At 40.9% G+C, this 20,492-nt stretch overlaps 1 protein-coding gene across 2 annotated transcripts; it reads right to left on the bottom strand.

Annotated features, from left to right (window-relative positions):
- Positions 1-10,070: 10,070 nt before the first annotated feature.
- zgc:73226 (uncharacterized protein LOC402792 homolog) lies at positions 10,071-16,090 on the bottom strand. 2 transcript variants are annotated; one of them, XM_039779653.1, is made up of 6 exons: positions 15,823-16,090; positions 12,802-12,952; positions 12,468-12,549; positions 11,875-11,948; positions 10,973-11,119; positions 10,071-10,808 (listed from the first exon to the last, which is right to left on the bottom strand). In XM_039779653.1, exons 1-6 carry the CDS (start codon positions 15,872-15,874, stop codon positions 10,760-10,762), a joined length of 555 nt encoding a protein of 184 aa, XP_039635587.1. In that variant the 5' UTR covers positions 15,875-16,090; the 3' UTR covers positions 10,071-10,759. The 2 variants fall into 2 exon arrangements, with proteins under 2 accessions (XP_039635587.1, XP_039635588.1); XM_039779654.1 differs by having other exon boundaries at positions 15,882-16,088.
- Positions 16,091-20,492: the final 4,402 nt, after the last annotated feature.

Here is a 20,492-nt window from a genome sequence, read left to right as displayed (position 1 = left end):
TTCCAGGGCTCAGATGTGACACCTTTCCCATGTACCCCCATCCCCGGGCAAAGTCAGGAAATGAGCGTTCTGGAGCCCGTGCCTTAACAAGCCGTGTTAACCGCCAGCAGAGCTTCAGACAGGCTGCTGGCTCACGCGGCCTCCAGGTCGTCAGCAAGTCTGGCACCACGCGAGTTGCCATATTTGGCAGAGATGAGAAGGCTCAGGTCTTAATGATGTTTGTTTTCCGTTCCTCTTTGCAGTGATGCACCTTTATTTTAAGCCAACAGAGGCGTATTCCATTATTGAGCAACTGCAATGAAGCATACAAAAATACAAAGTTTGTATTGATGTTTCACTAATAAAAGAAAAAGAAGGCTGGTTTCAGTCATAGACAGTAAAATAAATGGACCAACAGATCCCGTTGCTCTGGACAAAGACCGGTGAAGTCTATTAGAAGCACTTTTCCGGTGAGGGTTGAGCCTTACTGCGCAGCCTCCAGCTGAGCTTGAAGACATAGATGTGACGTGAGCAACCTGTATGACAGTTGTAAGTTTTCTGGTAGCTGTGCCAAGAGAAATCTCAATCAATCCCAATCTTGCAGAGACGGAGGGAGAGCGTAGGTATATGTAAGGAGATAACATGGGCACAGGCTAATTATTGCTAACTAAAATGCTAGTTAACATCAGTAATTAAACTTAAACAGCTAATGTAAGTCGAAACTGCCTGCGAGCTTCTCCTGTACTGTACGGTAATTCCTCTACTATGCGACAGTAAGTCACGTGGTTATGACACAATCGTTAGCCCATTTTTACAAAAACATCTGCTACGGAGCCATAACATGAGATACAAGGTAATGGAGCCTTTTATACATTGTGGTGTTTCTTTAGAAATAAACAATGGACAAATAAAGTCTTTAAACGCTTCAGATGTAAATAAGCTGCAAGTTGCTGTAATTGATAATATCCGTGGCAACAAACAGCAGTAAATGAGTCATAGTTTCCATACGTCTACCGCAGGTGTTTCTTGTGGTTAGTCTGTACACCGCTGCTCCGGTATTTTGTTGTGTACCGATATGGACGCCATCCAGTCAGCAACAGAACACCCAGAGTTTTATCTGCCATCTGACTGGTTTCCAGAATGAGCCTTTACAGGCGTTTGAGCTCTGGATCATAGAAAGCCCCAAAGACCTCTACTGTATGAATGGTCTGCTGCTGCGGTCAGGAGCTCAACAGACCACATCAGTCTGCTCGAGGGCCTCATAGTGCGGTTGATGAGGTCAGACAGTGAACGCTGCAGCTGGCTCGGAGATAAAACCAAACCCCAAATGTCTCTGACACCATCTCCGGACTATTTTTGTTCGTGATACCAACATGACCGAATCCTGAGACTGAAGTTCACACTTATAACTCAGCTTCTATTCACATGGTTTGTTCTGAAGATTATAGCATTTCTGTGCCCACAATGACAACATCATGTACTGTGTTACCAATGAATAATAATACACAGCCGACCTGAAGCAGTGGTTTCATGCAGCATAGAAAGACAGTATGGGCTTTTTGTGCTCTCAGCGGAGGTCTGACAATTAGCATTTTTCAAAACCATTGAACCGAAAGAGAGAACAAGACAAACTGTTCAGAAACAGGAATGATTAAAGGTGCATAATCGGTAGCATTTGGCACATTAATAGATAAACAAAGGACAATGTTTTGTTGTGATCCACGAAGAAAAAAGGAGAAAAATGTTGTATTTATTCTTATCAAATCTACCCACAGAGGAAATTCATCCTATGTTTAGCTTTTTTGTTTGCCCTCTATCTTACCCATGTTCAAGTTCCTTCATTTAAACATTTGCTTTAACTCCTTATAAACACATTTGGTTTTGGTTATTCTTCTTCTGGTAAATTATTGTAAGATCATTTCTCAAGATCCTTGGATTTATTTGTCAATGGTATGCTGTGCAGAAATGTTTGCATGATTTACTTATGGACTATTTTATAAACATTGTAATTTCCCCTTGCAGGATTAATAAAGTATACATTATTATTATTATTTATAGTAGTTCTTAGTAGTACTTTGCCTTTATATATTGCCTTACACCAATACATTCTCATGGTTCATGAGAAAAGCCTGATTACACATAAGTATACAATTTATTACAGGAATGGTACACATAAATTTAACTTGTCTCTTCAATGACCTTTTCTGGCATAATTGAAAAAGATTTACAGATGTTGAATGTGTGGGGGAAAAAAGGTTTTATGTCACAGTATTAAAGAAAATAGTTACATTCACCACATAAAGGTTGCTCTTCACAAGAAGTTCTTTCATAAAACGACTTACATCAGTGTCCTCGTGTTTCAGGAATGGACATAGACTTTTACAACACAGCAAACCCCAGCTGGAGGTGACCATAAGTCTCCTTGCTCCGGTGCTGAGTGCTTAGGTGCTTATAACACTGTGGGGCGCAATGTCTTACAAGCTCTGCACTGTCTTACCTGATGAAGTTATGTAACAGCAGCCATTCAGCAAGTCAGAGCAGTCTGATCCAACACCTCATTAAATCTGCAGCATCATCAAAACCTCCACCCAGTCTGGTAGAGGGGACTCACTCCAAACCCAAAATTACAGCATTAAATTGCCTGAATTTTTGGTATTAGACAGACTGTGGCTCTGAACTCAAGGCAGAAGCTTAATAAATGGACCCACATCCTGCAGCATATTTAGACTGCAAACTTGAGCCAAATTGGTATGTCATGGTGGATAAAGCTGTCGAGTTTCCTGGAATCGTCTAACACAGCATAAAGGGCATGAATACAAATTATACATCAAATGTTATAGATCCAAAATTAATCAGAAAATTTACTCCGAGCTAATACGGAACAGAAAATATTTCTAAATGAGGCAATAAAATTGTGGATTTATTTAGTGTTTGGCCTCAAGGTATTCAAAACAAATTGATGTTTGAGTTTGAGCTGAATGAATGAGTTTGTGTCTGGTTTGTGTATTAAAATAAACCCTGAATTTTCCTATTCATTAGAAAACCAACTTTGGAAAATAACAGCAAACAAATAAAACCATTGACATATTTTTTTCAATTCCATTTACTTGACCGAATTGCCCGCCTTCACATCTCTCTGTGAAATCACTCAAAATGATCTCAGTTGTGGACAATGTAACATAAACCTCGACGCCCTTCTTGGAAAAACATGGCTATTACGCTGGAAGATTGATGATAGGTGCACAAAGGTATTCTCAGAGTAGCCTCTGGTGTGATAATGGGGGGAACGTATCGTTTCTAAAACAACAATGTGGTTTCAGTGTCTCGCTACATTTGTCAGTATTATGCAAGGGTACGTAATGAAGGCCCCTGCAAAGCCGCCGGTTGAAGTTGCCGTTGATGGTTTTGCCATGTGAGTTCACTCTCAGACTATCCAGCTGCTCCTTCAGTCACTCACACCAGCTGGATGTGTTCACACTCACTCACTCCACCTCAATGCATGTCTCACCTACACCTACACACCTCATATTGAAGTTGGAGACTGCTGAAAATCATCACTGTAGATACTTGACACCAAGTCAGCCACGTAGCTCTGTAAATCTCTCTCACTGTGTTTTTCACACCAACGCCCCCGATGCTACCTTTCCTATTTTTCTGACCTTTCTGTCTTTTCTTTTACTTTTCTTTTTGCCACGCTAGCAGCTAGGGATGGCAATGTCAGATCACAACTTGGATCCAGACTGAAATATCTCAACAACTGTTTGGCAAGGACATTCATGTTTCCCTCAGGATGAATTGTGATATCTTTGGTAATCGGTCTATTCAAATTCTTCCAATACTTTTGTTTATGACTAAATACCTGCAAAACTAATGAGATTTACATCAGCCTCAGCTGTAGCCTACTTTGTGTTTAGTGCTAATTAGCAAATGTTAGCATGCTAAAACCTTCTAAACTAAGATGCATGCATGTCAATAGGCTCGTTCGAGATGAGCCAGGTCTGCGCAGAATCGATCACGTGCGATCGCCGCCCAATGCATGCCGGTTATATTTGTGTCCGACTTGATCCCGACTTGCTCTGACGTCTTGCACACGTGGGCAACAATAACCTCACGAGATCAAGGCGGCCGCATGTTCTGAGACGCAGGCAGCGCAGTTGCTTTTCACCGACTGCAAGACCCAGGCGGACCCACGGCATGCTGGGAAACGCCGGGCTCTCAGCTGATTGGTTCAGAATCGACTCAACATGATGACGTTTTATATAAACTTTGTATTGATTTTGAATTGGAGGGATTTTAACTATTTGTCTAATTTAAAGACTTATTCTGTACAGAACACATGTTGTGTGGCTGATAGTTATGTTTACAAGTCAGAGAGACTAAATCTGTTCAGATTACGGATCATCTACAGTGTGTTGTTAATTAAAATCAGCAACAGATTGAGTCATAATAAAAACATCTGGAGACTGTGTAGGAGCTGATATAGGGGTCTGATAACATTTTATTGAATTGGAATCAGATCACTGTTTCTGTGACTTCCTGTTCAGCCTGAAGGCTGCTGGAATCGCCTGGAAACTTTTGTCACCGTCCTCGGCTGCTCCCGCCGGCTCTCGTCCACTTTACAGGTGAGGCGCAGGTCATCTCGAACGAGCCTACTGTGAGCATGCTAGCAATACTGACAGTAACATAGATAGTATATAAATGGACCAACAGACCTCGTTGCTCTGGACGGAGACCAGTGAAGGCTATTAGAAGCACTTTTCCGGTGAGGGCTGAGCGTTACTGCGCAGCCTCCAACTGAGAGAGACGACGTAGATGTGACGTGAGCAACCTGTCTGAAAGTTGTAAGTCTTCTGGTAGCTGTGCCAAGAGAAATCTCAATCATTCCCAATCTTGCAGCGACCGTAGGTATATGTAAGGAGATAACATGGGCACAGGCTAATTATTGCTAACTAAAATGCTAATTAACATTAGTAAGTAAACTTAAACAGCTAATGTGAGCTGAAACTGCCTGCGAGCTTCTCCTGTACTATACGGTAATTCCTCTACTATGCGACAGTAAGTCGCGTGGTTATGACACAATCGTTAGCCTATTTTTACAAAAACGTCTGCTACGGAGCCATAACATGAGATGCAAGGTAATGGAGCCTTTTATACATTGTGGTGTATCTTTAGAAATAAACAATGGACAAATAGAGTCAGATGTAAAGTTATTCGCTGTCAAAGTGACGTCAAAATGAATGGCAGTCAATGGGATGCTAACGGCGGGTGATGGCATCAAAATGGCACCATAGGAGCTATGCGTTATGGGGAGAGGCTTACCCCCTTGGACAGTAGCTTTTAGCTCAAAGCACAGCTGTGCCTAAGTACTGCCTTAAGGAGTCGCTAGCTTGGCTGTAGACTCTTAACCTGATGTGTCAGATAGTTTGTTAACACAGAACCATCTGAGAAGCCGTCATTGGAAACTGTTTAGAAATGGGCTGGCACTTTCAAAAAATACCTGGCAGGTGTTTGGATAAATCACCTGTCTATCTCTTGCTCAAGCCAGTCGGGAGAGCAACAACATCTTTTCCATCGACAAAAGCATTCAGTGCCGTTCTGCTGTGTGACTTGTCCTTCTTTCAATGAAGAAATATTCTCCAGTTCGGATATAACTACGCTAACGTCTTTAGGAACCGTCATTGCTGTTTTGAACTTACAGTTGTCTCTCCCGTGATATCACACTATCACACACACACACACACACACACACACACACACACACACACACACACACACACACACACACACACACACACAAACACACACACACACACACACACACACACACACACACACACACACACACACACACACACACACACACACACACAAACACACACACACACACACACAAACCACGCCCGTGGCTGCCAGTATCTTCTCACAGAAGGCGCTGATTGGCCAGACCACGTTTGTTCAGACACAAACGCAGTTATTAGAATTCTTACACAATGGATTTTCGTGTGATATGAGATCTCAGGTGGCCAATCAGTGTGAAGTGGACTTGAAAGTTTGATTGTCTGTTTCGGAAAGTTGCAGAAATTTGTTGGACACAGACCAACAGACCATTTATGCTGTTGTAAAAGGGTGAAGGGGTTTCTGAAGTGGTTTGACCATCTGACATGCAGTTCTGATGAAGCATGCTGGCAGCTTTAGTCTTGTTTCCTCTCCTCAGTATCTATTATTAACCTAAATACCCTTAAATGTAAAAAAAATACTGAATGTCCCATTTTACTCAGCTCAACAACAAGGATTCTACATAGAAAAACATGTAGGCTATCAAACAATTGCCTCAGGATGTGAGGACAAAACACACCTACACTATATTGAGCCACTTGTTTACACAGTACGAACAGTGCTGCATTGTGCTCCATTGAGACTTATTCCAGGTGCTCTCATTAATCCTTCATAGTTCTGGCACGTTGAGACCAAACGTGTCTGGGCTAGAAAGGTCCACCACACGGTGGGAAATGGCACAAAGTGGGGGAGCACAGCATTTGTTCAGACACAGTCAAATTGCTGCAGTGTTCTCAAGACTGACAAGTATAAAAAATGCAAGAATGTCTCTGAAAATGTTTCCGGCAGGGCATTCATTGTGCATACTGAATGTCAAATCACATCTGAAGAGAAGCAGTGATCTCCTCCTACAAACATTAATTCTGTATTCATTGAAGCAAACATCAAATATTGGAGATGAACGTATTTATGGTGCATGAGTGCAACTCCTTAAGAACAAAACGTTTTTACTTGTGTAGGAGTGTGCTGGTTTGGTAAGCTGTGTGTTATTATGTGTCTGATTTCTGAGTAGGAGTACGTAATTCATGAGGGGGAAGTGGGCCACATGTGGTAAAGTGAAGTTACTTGAGATGAAGGCTCAAATTAGTGACCTTGTTTGAATGTTAAAGCACAGACGCTGTGCCAACTTAAGTGAATTTTTTGTAACATCCAAACTCTTTGAAACTGGACTCTCTATTTCCTGTCAGTTTAGGAGCAGGAAGATAATGCATTTCCCAGAGAGACAAACGTCCGATCTCTAAAGTGGAGTCCAGGAAATGAACAGATTTATTCCACATTTTGTCTCAGCCTCAGTGTCCTCAACCTTTTCGTAACGCCAAATGCTCAGACTCCTGCTGACCACCGTATTCCACGTGTATCTGAAAGTCAGTTTTACGCTCAGAAAAATCACATGTGGCATTTAAGGCTGTTCACTGTTGTAATTGTCCCCTTATTGTCACGGAGGAAATTACGGGGTCGATAGATCTTAACACAGTCGGCCCCCTGCTATGAAGAGGTCACAAAGGTTCACAGCAACAGGGGATATAACTGTGTGAGAACATGGTGATTTACAACAGCCCGTGCCACCTGTTATTGCTTTGCCCCAAGCTGAGGATAATCGTTTTGGGGGGTTGAAAAAGAGACAATCCACAGGCCAAAAATCATAGCTTAAAGGATAATTCTGGTGTTTTTTCGTAGCTTTCCCTTTAATTTTTCTTGATCATAATAAAACTGTAAGTGTAAAGCCAACTCTAAGATGTGGGGATCCAACAACAAAGCTATCTGAAGAAGTAAGAAACAATTGAACATCAATAAATTGATTATTTTTGGCCTGTTTTTAGTCAACAAAAGTCTACAGCTGTCACTATCTTTGTGTACAGTTACCAGGATTAGAGGTGGCGGCTGGAGATAAAGGAACATTTGCTTACCTTCTGAGTGGTCCCAGCTGTTTTTGCCACTTCATTCCTAATTTGTAGCGAGACTGCGGATGCATTTAGACTATAAATCTGTTACTTTATTCCTTCCTAGAACCGCTATGTCCGCTAACATTACCGGCAGAAACATAAAATTACAGATGATGTATATTAGTGAACTAGTGAGCTAAATCCACATTTGAAAAAAAGACATTTGGGGTGGTTGTATTGCATAATTGTTTTGTCTGAAAAGGTTACGTGTTGTTTAGCTTTAGTCTTTTTTTCTGTCAACATTTTTCCTCAAAGATTTTTTTAAAAAAACTAAAATTGATCTGAAAAAGTTTGTTGAGACATATATCTGAAAGTGGGCACACCTAAAATGTCGATAATCTCTCACTGCACAGAAAAACACATCAGAGTACAGGAGATCAGAGTTGAACCACGATTTGTAAACCATGATGGGTGTTTAAAATGTACTGTCTGGTAATAAGTTTGTCATTCTCCTCTGAAAAAAAACATCTTACTGCTCATATTTCTTTACATGTTCTTTTTTTTCAGGGGTGGATTATGTTATAATGAAAAACTACGTAAATGACACAGAAGCTGTAATACATTGGAATTTTAACTTTGAAACTTTAAGCGCAACATTACAAAACATTAATAATTAATGTCAGTCGCAGGTGATGAATGGACACTTCCTAAGCACATGTAAACATTCAACTACCGACAAAGTACTTCCTGTTGTTCCTCGTTGTGTAGAAGTGATGCCAAAACATGTCTAACTACTGTAGGCATAGTTCACATGTGGGTGTGTTACGTGTGGATGGCTGTGAATGGAAACCAGGTGCTTTGTGCTCTGCCAACACAGGCTTGTTGTTGCATCGTCAGCTTGGTGTGTCTAGAAGTAGCTTAACGAGCTCAGCAGGACCCCTCACATCAAACACTCCGCTAATGGCTGATAAACTCATTGGGCTTGGTCGGACCGGACCGGACAACAAATGGGCACGTTTACATTCAAGGCAGCACAGCAAAACCTCAGTCTGCTTCTCAGGCCATCCGTTCTAAATCCAGGACAGCTATTTTCATGAGATGTTAAGAGGAAACGGCTTTCTGGTTTATGGGAAAGCTATAAAATGTCAAATCCTTGACTGGTCAAAGCAGCAGCTTGTTTAAAAAAAAAGAAGTGAAAAGACTTTTGTGAGGTAAGGGATGACAAAGGCAGATGGAAAAAGACAGGCTGGTGTGATGTCATAACATCAACACACAACAAGAGGAACGCTGGTGGAGACCAGCTATATAAAACACTAGTGAAATACACATCAAAGAGCTTATCAGGACCAACCAGCAGTGTGATTTGCAGTGATTGGCCTCATATGGAAAAAGGAATCAATGCTAAACAGATGCTGTTCTTCATTTGCAGGTTGTCAACAACACAGTAGGTTGGCTTTCCTTTGATTGCCTACAAATAATCTCTAGACAAAAACTAAAAATACCTTGTACACATACAGTATAAATTGCTGGCCCCGGGCTGTGACGGTATAGTTTTTTTTCTTACCGCGGTGAAGAAGTAACGTATCACCGCGGTATGGCGGTTAACCGCAACCCCGTTACGAGAGTAGCGTAAGTTAGAGCGAAAATGGCAGGGTGCCTTAAGTGAGTGACGTCAGTGCCCGTGTGGTCGCGTGAGGAGAGCGAGTGGTAGCGTATGAGTGCCGCTGTGAGGAAAAGAGAGAGGAAAAAGAGATAGCAAAGATGATGTAAAGTGAGTTAAAAGTGAACAATAAAAAAACAAGCTAGAGCTTCTCAAGACACGGTGGCTTTATCTATTGTCAATAGTGCCGGTAAAGTGAATGGAGTTACCCCCGAAAAAATATTGGCTTAAACCTTACAACATATGTTTCAGCCATAGACTGTAAAGATTGCAGCACAGTGTTTCCATTTCAGCTCAATGTGAGAGTCTTTACTGAGATTTGCTGTCATTTAGAGTCAGAATGGTTTCTCTCATCTCCGTTGATCCATTCCACAGACAGTTCAGAAAGCTCTTTTGTCAATAAAGTAAAATATAAATAACATAGTTTGCCGACAATGCCGAGTGCAGCCCGTCTAGCAGCTGAGCAGACAGAGAGCAGAGAGGGCGACTCTGCAGTTCGCTAACTTGTTGCTCTCTCTACCAATATAAGCGGCTCTTTTTTATCCTATAAAACGTGCATGCAGTCTGAAAATCAACCGTGCTGTTTTATCGGGATAAAGCTATAAACAGAAGGAAGTTCCGCTAGCTGCTAGGCTAATGTGCGGTGATGGCGGTGACGAGCTCAGACCCGCGGTAGGGACTGGAAGAGAAGAATAAAAGACCCAAGAGGCACATTAAAGGTTTTTAGGAGTGAAGTTTAATGGGATCATGACTGTCTTTTTCGGAGGTCAAATATTTAATTAGTTTATGGGACAAAAAGCACAACCAGAGCTACTCCTACATTCACTCAGCCAACTAAAACTCTTTACATTAGTTACACCATCAGAGCAGAAAAAAACAAACAAGGGCTACTCTCAGCTCAGTGTTATAAAGGGTCATTACTTTTGACAAATGACAGACATTTTGCTTTTTCAAAGTTTTGGGCGAAAGGCTACCACATATTATCTTTCTCATTTCATTCCGAACACACTGTTCCCATATAACCGTTTTCATCTCCTCCTATCAAAAGGATTTCTTGTTCTAGCAGGGTAACACTCTCTTTCTCTCCTTTCTCTTGAAGCAGGGCAATCTCTCCTCTCTGATTATGCTTTAGCTGGTTGAGCTCAGTATTACTCTCAGGGAGAGTAAAAGTGACCTCAGTCTGACTCATTGGTCAACATCCATCTGCTCTGCAAGCCCTACGGCATGCACAGTCTGGCAGAGTGCTGCTGGGTAGACAGATGAAGAGAGAGACAGAGGTACAGACGGGCAGGGTCCTATGGTTGCCCTATGACGAAGAAGGAAGGAGGCAAATTAGTGCAGTAACAGTGTGACCTTAATGGCCAGACTGTTAGCGAATGGGGGCACTGGGCTACAGCCGACGTCACAGCGTGCTGGTTGTAGAAGCGGCCAATCGCTTTCCTATGTAGATCCTAAAAAGAAAAAGTAGTAATTGATAATTTGCTTAACCCCTCCCCCAAACAGCAGTTGTCCAATCATAGCTTAGCAACTGTAACTAGCTTCAGCTGGCCTGTCAAGCTTTGGATTTCTCAACATGTTTAGCTACAGATATTAAATGAGTATGCGTGTGCCTCACCCGACTCCAAGTGTGAGCAGGTGTGAAGCCAGCAGGGAGGGAACAAGGATGAGGAGAACGTCGGAAGAGAAGATTCCTCTCTTCATCACCTCTGTCTTCCTCAAGCTGAGAGAGCCCTGCTGCTTCGGGTGCTGAAACACAAACTCTCTGCAGAGAAAGTGGAGAGATGAGAGATGCAGGGAAAGGGATAGAGATTGAAAGGAAAATAAATAAACAGAGATAATGAGAACACAAGGGAGAAGACTGAGAACGCATGAAAGGTAGAAAAGTACTGAGAGACTATTAAGAGCTGCTACCTGTCAAATAGACTTATTGTAGTGCAGAAGATTAAATGTCAAGTGTGGCAGTGTATAAAAATGAGGGTGATTCATGTGCATCTCAACACTCAAAGTCTTACTCTGTAAACAACATTTAAGACCGCATTGGAACATGCTGTCAAAGTTAAACTGAAGAGACATGGTGACGACAAGACTCACTACGCCAAAAAAGAGTTACAGAACTTAACTCCCCATAAAACCACAAAATTATTGTTTTTATGTTTCTGTTTCTTTATGAATTAAACACACTACATACAACATGTTCATTTGTGAGCTTTAGAAGTGCTAGTGGGAACGTTTTGAACTTTTGAAGAGAGCTAGGCTAGCAATTTTCCCAATCTTTCAGTCTTCATGCTAAGGTAAGCTAATAGCCTCTAGCTCCTGCTTCATACTTAATGCACAGACATGAGAGTGGTATCGATCTTCCCGTCTAACTCTAGGCAATAAAGTACTATTCCCATTCAACCGTTAACACCTATACATCTACGCAAATACTTACAAACAACATAGGGATGTAGAAAAAAAATGACAGCAGACATGAATAAATATAAAGAAAATAAATGACTTTAAAAGAGCTGGTCTTACTTTGGTGGCATGTTTTCAGGTCTACTGGACCAGTCCCACACCCAGTCAGGGTCCACTCGCCGCTCAGCTTCCTCCTGCAACATGCATATTGGATCAGATGATTTGCAACAGTAGAAAATGAAGTCAAAGAGCAGACACAGAAGAGCAAATCAGGACAGACAGTGAGTTTGAATATATGTATTTTAAATCTTTTGGGGGGGAATCTCAAACAATATACCATTTAGCAAGAAACAACTGATTGAAAACCGACCAATAAAAAAACTTCCATGAGATAGATGGCCGATCTCAAGCAAGTTTTATCTCTTCAGTCTTTGCAATTTTAAACTGTACTCAAATATGCGGAAATCAGTATAAAAAGGTTCTCTGTGCTTCAGTGTATGGTCAGCAACAATATAAAAAAAATAATGTATTGAAAGTATACATACTTTATTTGATTTGGAATGAATAGGCTTTAAACATAAATCACCTCTAAGATGCTTAACAACATGTCTGTAATTTTCATAAGTTATCTGTTTTGTATTGCAGACTATAAAAAGGAGGATGAAGTTATCGGATGGATATTAACAACACGTGTCAGTGTTAAGAAGGAATACCTGTATGGTGATACAGTCACTGTCTTGCTCACTAGTGGGTCTTGGGGAACCAGTGGACTGTGGAGTCCCCACCTGTGGAGGACTGTGGAAGACAGACATTTACAATGTGGGTTTGTTATCAAAATATAAATAGACTGCAATTTAATATTTATTCATTTCTGTTCAAACAAACAAACAAACAGAGAAAGTAAACACATATTGTGAAAAACAAGCAAAGTTCCACTGAGCACAGAATGAAACTCATTACTGTGCAAATTATTCTCACACCTCGCTGTGCAGCTCAAACCCCCAAACAAAACAAAGCAAAATCCACACAAACAAACTGCACCATTACCTGTCTCTACTCCTCTCACACTCCATCTGTGCCTCCAGAAGGATCCTCTCCAGCTCCCCCTGCAGGGTGGACGAGATGCTGTCCTGTGGCCCTGTCAGACTCTCCCTGCGGCTCACGGCTGCGATCAGCTCCTCCAGCTCGACCCAGGAGCCTGATGAGGGAACAATACGAGCAGCAGAGAGCAGAAACGATGCTCAGGCAGTCAGCAAGGAGGCACTGCAGACAACGGTGGGGACTCATGCACACATGTTAGACAGACAGGAGTCGTGATGAGGAACATAAACGAATCTATAGCCTTAAAATTGACTGTTTACATTTAGTCAGTAGTCACATTTAGTTTCACTACACACCAGGCCTGCTTTTAGCAATTATGGACCGGGGGACAACATTTTCCAAATTTAGGGAATTATAGCAACCTATGTGTACTGGGCATTAATCAAATAGAAGATGTTAAAATAGTGTTATTATTTTTCCAAAACGCTGTTGATTGTTTTCATTTTATACGTGTAAGACTTATTCGTATTATATATATATATATATATATATATATATATATATATATATATATATATATATAATGAATCATACCAATATTTTCTGTATATTCTCCCTTTAAACACACACATTCCTACAATGATTTAAGTTCAGTTTCTGCATATACATTAATGGAATATATTGAAGACAAAAAATGTGTTTGTGCTTTTGTTGTCATACCAACTCATTTCAATATTTTAATTATAATATTATTTTTTATTTTATTTTAAATTTTCTGACCACTGCAGCTTTTGTTGTCTCCAAATAACTCAGCAATCCCATTTTGAGGCTCAGAATGATGCATGTAGGGAACCATATTTCACTATTATAATTAATCTTTGTGTCTGAACAATTCTAAAATTGTCACATTATTATTTTAACCATAGCAGCCTGTTAGTTTCCTTCTGAAATGTAACAGCTTTGGTGTGGAGTGGACCGTCAATGGATAGGTGTGTGTTGTTGTGCGCTGACATATAATGATTTATCACCACAGAGGTCCTGATGTGACATTAGATGACCTGTGAGACGGTGAATGCAGTATGGACATCCTGCTGGACAGTGTTGTGTTACACACGTGCACACTGAAAATACACACAGCCTATAAATGAATGAATGGACACACTGGTTCATTGGGTACATGAGCAGGAAGAGATTTACACATGCACACACAAGCACAGTGATGTGTATGGCGTGCACACACCCACAGCCAAACACTGGGGCAGGGCTAATTCAGGCTGACAGCATGCTTGCTTACGTAAGATCTTATTTCTGGTAGAGATTAGCCATTTACCCTTTCCCTTCCTCCGCTTGTTTCTGTCTTGTCATGCTGCCTGTATCCCTTTGTGACATACAGTAGGCAGCATTTACAAAATATCAACACCACATCTGCTTACCAAAGTGTCATCTGATCTCTCTCATACTCACTTTACCTGGGTTTTTGACACTGTAATCACAGGAACAGCAGCAGAGGGGATAGAGACATGAGTGGGCACAGAGCTGGAGGGAGGGGAGTGAGGGAGGGCAGAACAGGGAAACTGTGCCATTGCCCTAGTTTTTAGTTTTTTTGTTTTACAGAGGGGAGTTATGACATAACAACTGCCTCGTTGCATGATTTATCTATCTGTCACCATTCTGCAGCACTAAATCCGTTTCTATGGTGCAATCCTGTACACATTCATCTGCGCCACTGCCAAATCAGCTTTAGGAAATGTGGACAGGAGCTGGATGCTAAAAGACTCAATGAACTGCAGCACAACAGGTTACGTCTTGTATGTTTTTGCTGAAGGGAGGGTAGTCACATTGTTTTGGGAGAGCAGGGGCGGCTTGTGTCTTCAGTTTTTATCTTGCCTTGGATTTATATTTAATTTCACCTTTTCTTGCAAGATTTACTGGAAAAAGTTACGTCCAAAAAATGCTTTTCTGTGTGCCATGTACCACAAAGATACATTTTGTCATATGATGAGGACAACAATCTAACTATAAGTCTGTGTTTCCATTCTATTTTATGCACATTTTTAATTTGTGCATAAAAATACCATCTTCTACGCCCTCAACTTTATCTCAATGCGCCCAACTACTAATAATCACATGCAGAAAGTTACTGTAACAGTGAATAACTGTTTATTTAGCGGCCCATAGTTAGAAAATGTAGAGCAGCTTGAATTTTCGGTTAACACTACGCACATTATTGGCAATTGCTAATTCCATCCCTAATGTAGAAACGGGCCGTATAATAATTATTGTTCCATTGACATATTAAACTGGGTGTTTACTGGGTGAAAATGTTCCATGTCAAAGGGTGTTGTTCAAAGAAATGGCAAATTTAGAAACTGTGTCACCATTAAACAAAACTTAAAAAAAAATGTATTGTTTATGTTATGTGTTTATATAAAGAAACATACTATCAGACTTTACTCCCAAATATTCAGTCGATAAAATTATCGACTGAAATCTTAAAATTACAGTATCGGTCGAGCTTTAATTGATAACCATATCTTGCTTTTTAAATTGCATCTAACACTTTTCCACATGTTTTGCCCCGGATCATATGTGCCAAGCAATGTGCAGGCAGCACAGTGGAGCTATAAGCTTCAGGAAATCTCCACATCTTAATTGGCTTACAGAGATACAAACAGGTGAGTCAGGGAATCCGTTTACACAAAGACAGTGTTAGAGGAAACAACAATAAAACTGGCAGTGCCTTCTTCTCTCTGTGGCATCCTCTCACACATGCTGTCATTCTGAAATCCTGTTACAGTAGTATTAAGTCTGCACTGATATAGGATATCTGGACATCAGATGTGATATCTGGAGACACACTGAGTGAAGGAAAGGGGTCACTGTTTACCCACTTTGTTAGGCTATATTTGCCTTGGAAAATTACAGTAATCAATCTGTGCACACACAGCTTTAATAATGATCTTGGTTAGCTGTTTAATAATGTGAGCAAAAAGTATAAACGTCATAGCTATAAAGGCAAATACCTACACGTCATGATATAACAGCAAAACAAACGGCCTGCTGGTCCATGTACCACCATCACTCACCGTGGAGTCCGTCCTCTGGTGTCTGCGAGCCGGACAGAGACATGCTTGAACGCCGGGGTCTGGATGGAGAGAGAGTGCGGAGAGATGCTGACACTGGCCGAGAAGGACTAGCAGGTGCAAATGGGTTTCTGCCCTGTACGCTTTTCTCTCAATCAAGTCTTGTGTTTGTTGTTGTCTAAAAAAGACACTGGGCAACGATGCTGCACTAATCCCCCCCCCCTCCTCCCTCGCTCCCTCCTCCCTCGCTCCCTCCTCTCCTCTTCTCTCCTCCCTCCCCCTCCCTTTCCCACGTGTCAGGAGGGAAGAGGTAAACAAAACATGCTGAGAGCTCAGCATCTAAAGCCACGCTGACAACAAGGTGCATGACGCAACAATGATGTTGGCAATTCATCAAAAAATACTTTCACACTTTCAAATAAGTCATCAAGTCTAGAGTTAGAAATTCTAAATGTTACTAAGTTGTTATTTTTTTACCCAAAGGGATATGGGTTTATTAGAGTGTCTGATGAGCTAAATAACAACAACAACAAAAAAAGAAGATAAATCAAGCCTCCTGCTGGAGGAACACACACCAGCCTGTAACCAGTTCCACTCAACTGATGAGGCAACCGTTTGAACAACAACTTGCAAATTCCCAGAATCACATGGCCTTAGTGTCCTCAAGAACAACTACAGCCCTGAACATGTCCCACAGATTACTTAATTACAGTATCTTTGTTCAGCAACTTGATATTGAATAACTCCTTTTGCAGCAGAATAATATTTTATAAAGTAAAACGTTTTGATTTCTGGTCACATGTTGCCACATTCTAGTATATACCTTAACTTTTTTTTACAGTAAGTTATTTAGTCATAGCTAATGTAATTGTCTTAAGTTTTAATAATTTCCTCAGCTAGAATGATTAATTCATGTGATTTATACACTGTGATATTTTATATATGTTGACTGCTGACTCAAGGGAAAACATTAGGATGTCAGCATCGATTTTGACCAATGAAAATAGGTTGGATGTGGAGCAAGTATGCAAATCTTCACAAAAATAGAGCCGGGCAAGCGGTTTTTCAAACAAGCAATATGTCGCTTAGCCTGTTTGCTGGCACACAGAGCAGTTTAGGATCTTCATTAGGAAAAACTGCAACAATCTGATGTTGGCGTCTAGTTTGGAAGAGGTGTCAGTCTGCCTAGCTGTCTGCAATTGGGTCCTATCCCTGTTATCCGATTTCTATAGACCTCATCTTTCCTCATAGGTAGGGAACATTTTGTACTGCATGTCATAATTACTAAACTGTAACTGTAGTTTTGAAAAATATAAAAAAAAATTAACCGTTTTTTTCCGATTTCACCTTTCTAGTCCAGGGATGTCCATGCAAATTGTCCTAATTCAAAATCTTTCTCATGGGCTACAGTTCTAGTGCCAAATTATTAGGGTTATTGCCTAGAAAATATATATTTTTTTAAATCACTCCATTTTTAATCTTTGGAGAGTAGACCCTTTTGATGTGTGCCTTAAAAACATCAAATGAAATGGACCAGAGCAGATCAGGATGGTTACTGCATCATCACTTTATCCGCATCATATACCTGGAGAACATGAGACCTCAGTGCTATATTTAAACTATTTTTTAATGAATTAGATCAAAAAAAGTGTTTCAAATTTTTCTGTTTGTCTGTATCGAATGAGCCCTATGGCCCAGTGATTCATCTATTTCTGTGACATTCCTTTAAGACGCTTGGCATCAGTGACATCAGCAGCGCACAGACTCAGAGATGGATTTCATTCATGTAGCCAAGAGCAAAGAGATATAACACAGAAGGAGGCACACAATAATCTCTCACCATGTTTTTTACCCCTTCACTCTGATTACTTACTTCTGAAAATGAACAATCAGTGAACACAAAAGGATCAAATGAGTAAACATTTGAGGGAAATAGATTTTTTTTTAGAACAACATCACCACCTGGTGGAGAGAGCGATCAAAAAGCACTTTTGTGCTGAGGCAGTTTTATCTACAGAATCAAAATGAAAACTTTCATGTCACACAGCTCCATACTTATTTAACTACAACAGTTTTGCAACTTTTTTGTAAATCACTTTCTAAGACTTATCTGAGGTAGACAAGATGACCAAACATTAAGAATGATGCAATGTCTTGTTAATTCCTTCTGGTGCATAGCAGCAGCCAGAAATCTCTCTGCTTTCACAGTCTATCTTCATACCCATTTATTATGTTGCCAAGCAGCATTTCTCTTCTGACCTCCAGCCTTGTTTCGAGACAAGAGGACGGACACAGAAAGTCATTATTCGACCCAGAAACAAAGCAGGAAAAGTTCCCTCATCCATCAAAGGAGCTTAAGATCTTTGACAATGTCCTGGGCCCTGGCTCAGCTCAGATCAAAGAGAGAGACGCCAGCTGTAGTCAGGCGCAGCAAATGACTGCCCACCTCGTTCATCCATCATGCTTGAAACTGAGATAGCAAAATAATAAAACCTTTTTCAGGTAATGGCCACAGTTAGATCTTGCCATTAGGCACATCCCCCTATCCTACAACCTTGTATTAGTCTGTGATTGATGACTTGATCTGAGTGTACAATAACGTATCTGCTTAAAATTCACTTTTTTGTGTGTGTAGCCGATCAGACGTAGAGCCTGATTAATGAATGCCAGTAAACTAGTGGTGTTCTTTGGGTGGCTCTGAAAAATATCTGACTGGCTCTATGAGGGAACTTTTGGATTTAGTTTTATAAATAATAATTACAGTTCCTGGACTCACCCTGAGAGGATGGTAACTGACTTCTGTGGACAACACAAAGTAGCGTGTTAGCATGCCAACATTTGCCATTGGTTAGCATGCCAACATTTGCCATTTAGCACTGTTGCTGCCCAATCAGTACCGTAACCCTGATTTGTTATATGCATGTGCAAAGATGGTTGAGGTTAGGCATTGACCTTGAATGGTTTGGTTAGGTTCAGGATAGCCTATGGGTTAAAAACAAATTGGATTGGGTAGTGACACACACTAAACACACAGTACAGCTAACACTGATGGGAATGTCATTACTTCTGAAGGTATTTGGTCAAAAACCAAAGTATTGGAAAAATTAAAATTACGACCTGATGATGGCGCTATATATATAAGTCAGGATCACCAAAGTTGTTACAATTCATCCTAAAATGGACATGAATATCTGCATTAAATCAACCCAATAGTTGAGACATTTCACTCAAAACCCCAAATGTTAACCTCATGTTGGCGCTATAGGAAATTGGTTTCATCCTCTTGGGACCTAGCCTAGAAATCTAGACGCACCCTACCGGCAGCAAATGTAATTTGCAGCTAGGGGGTCTAGCAACTCTCGGTTGTCTTGCGAGCTGGAAAAAACAAACTCTGGCCGGGCCAATCGCATTGTGTATAGAGCCGGTGGGCGGGCTTATGGCTGTTGCTGGGAACAGTGGTCTTTCGAATCGGCTTTGGCTGCGACTCTGGAAGACTTGGAGTTAAGCTTTTCTTTGATAAAAGAACAAAAAACGGCACTGAAGTCATTCTTAAAAAAGGAAGATGTGTTCAGATACGGCAAAAGTTTAATTTATCAACCAGCTCTGCAACCTCCTTCGTTGCTCTGCTTGGTTGAAGCGCTGTCCTATTGCGTGCAGAGAGAATTTAAAAGACAACTGTTCATCCCGCCCCTCGGATTGAGCCTTGTCAATGGTGAGTTCCCAGACCCAACATCTTGATGTGGGTCTGGCTTGTCAGGCTACTTGGGACCATGAACATCTGTACAAATTTTGTGACAATGTATTTTTCAGATAATCCATTGAGGTTTATATAGCCTGAGAAGTAGGAACATTTATCAACCCATGAAGGATTTTTTTAATTATTTTTTTTTTTTTGGATGGACAGCAACAATATGCAGTAAATGCAATACATGAATTCAGTAAATACATGGATTTATTTCTAGCTCTTGAACTGTTACGATAAAACTAATATTGTCTAAGAGTCATTACAGTAAGTCATTTTTGTAATTCAGTCTAGGAAATGCAACAACAGTCTATAGTGGCCTATTAGTATTCTCATTTGTTTCATCTCACAAAGCCTGTGCAGAATGCTACTGTGTCTGAAAGTCTCTAAAACAATAACTGCTTTTTAGCTCTTCAGAGTTTATTTGACCCTCACGCAACTCCACTATAATCACCAGCAGGACAGTTGAGGTGGTGGAGAGCATCGTCAAAATATAATGGATGATAAACGGAACACCACCTATGAACTCTGCCAGCCGAAGCTTGTTGTCGTCTGCAAACTCAAGGTCCTCTCTGTAGACGAAAGACTGCTCCGCCTGTTTAGAAGCCTCATAGTCTGTCTGTCCTTTCATTATCCTCCATCTGCTGCTTCACCATGCTGACAGTCTCAAGCACAAACATTCACTGATTCTAACATCACTCGTCTTTCAACCCGTCACAGATGACAAAGTTGCTGCAGCCGTGCAAAGCAAAGCTCTCAGTGCAGCATATTATGACCCTGAACACCCCTTCAACCAGTGCGTCACTCTGCTTCAACCCAGCTGCAGGTGCATATCCTGGGGCCTGTTCCTGAGTTATCTGGATATGTCTGCA

The sequence above is a fragment of the Perca fluviatilis genome, chromosome 17 (genome assembly GCF_010015445.1).
Source record: "Perca fluviatilis chromosome 17, GENO_Pfluv_1.0, whole genome shotgun sequence".
Lineage (NCBI taxonomy): Eukaryota > Metazoa > Chordata > Actinopteri > Perciformes > Percidae > Perca > Perca fluviatilis.
The sequence above is the reverse complement of the archived record's forward strand: the minus strand, read 5'-3'. Positions and strand labels throughout refer to the sequence as shown.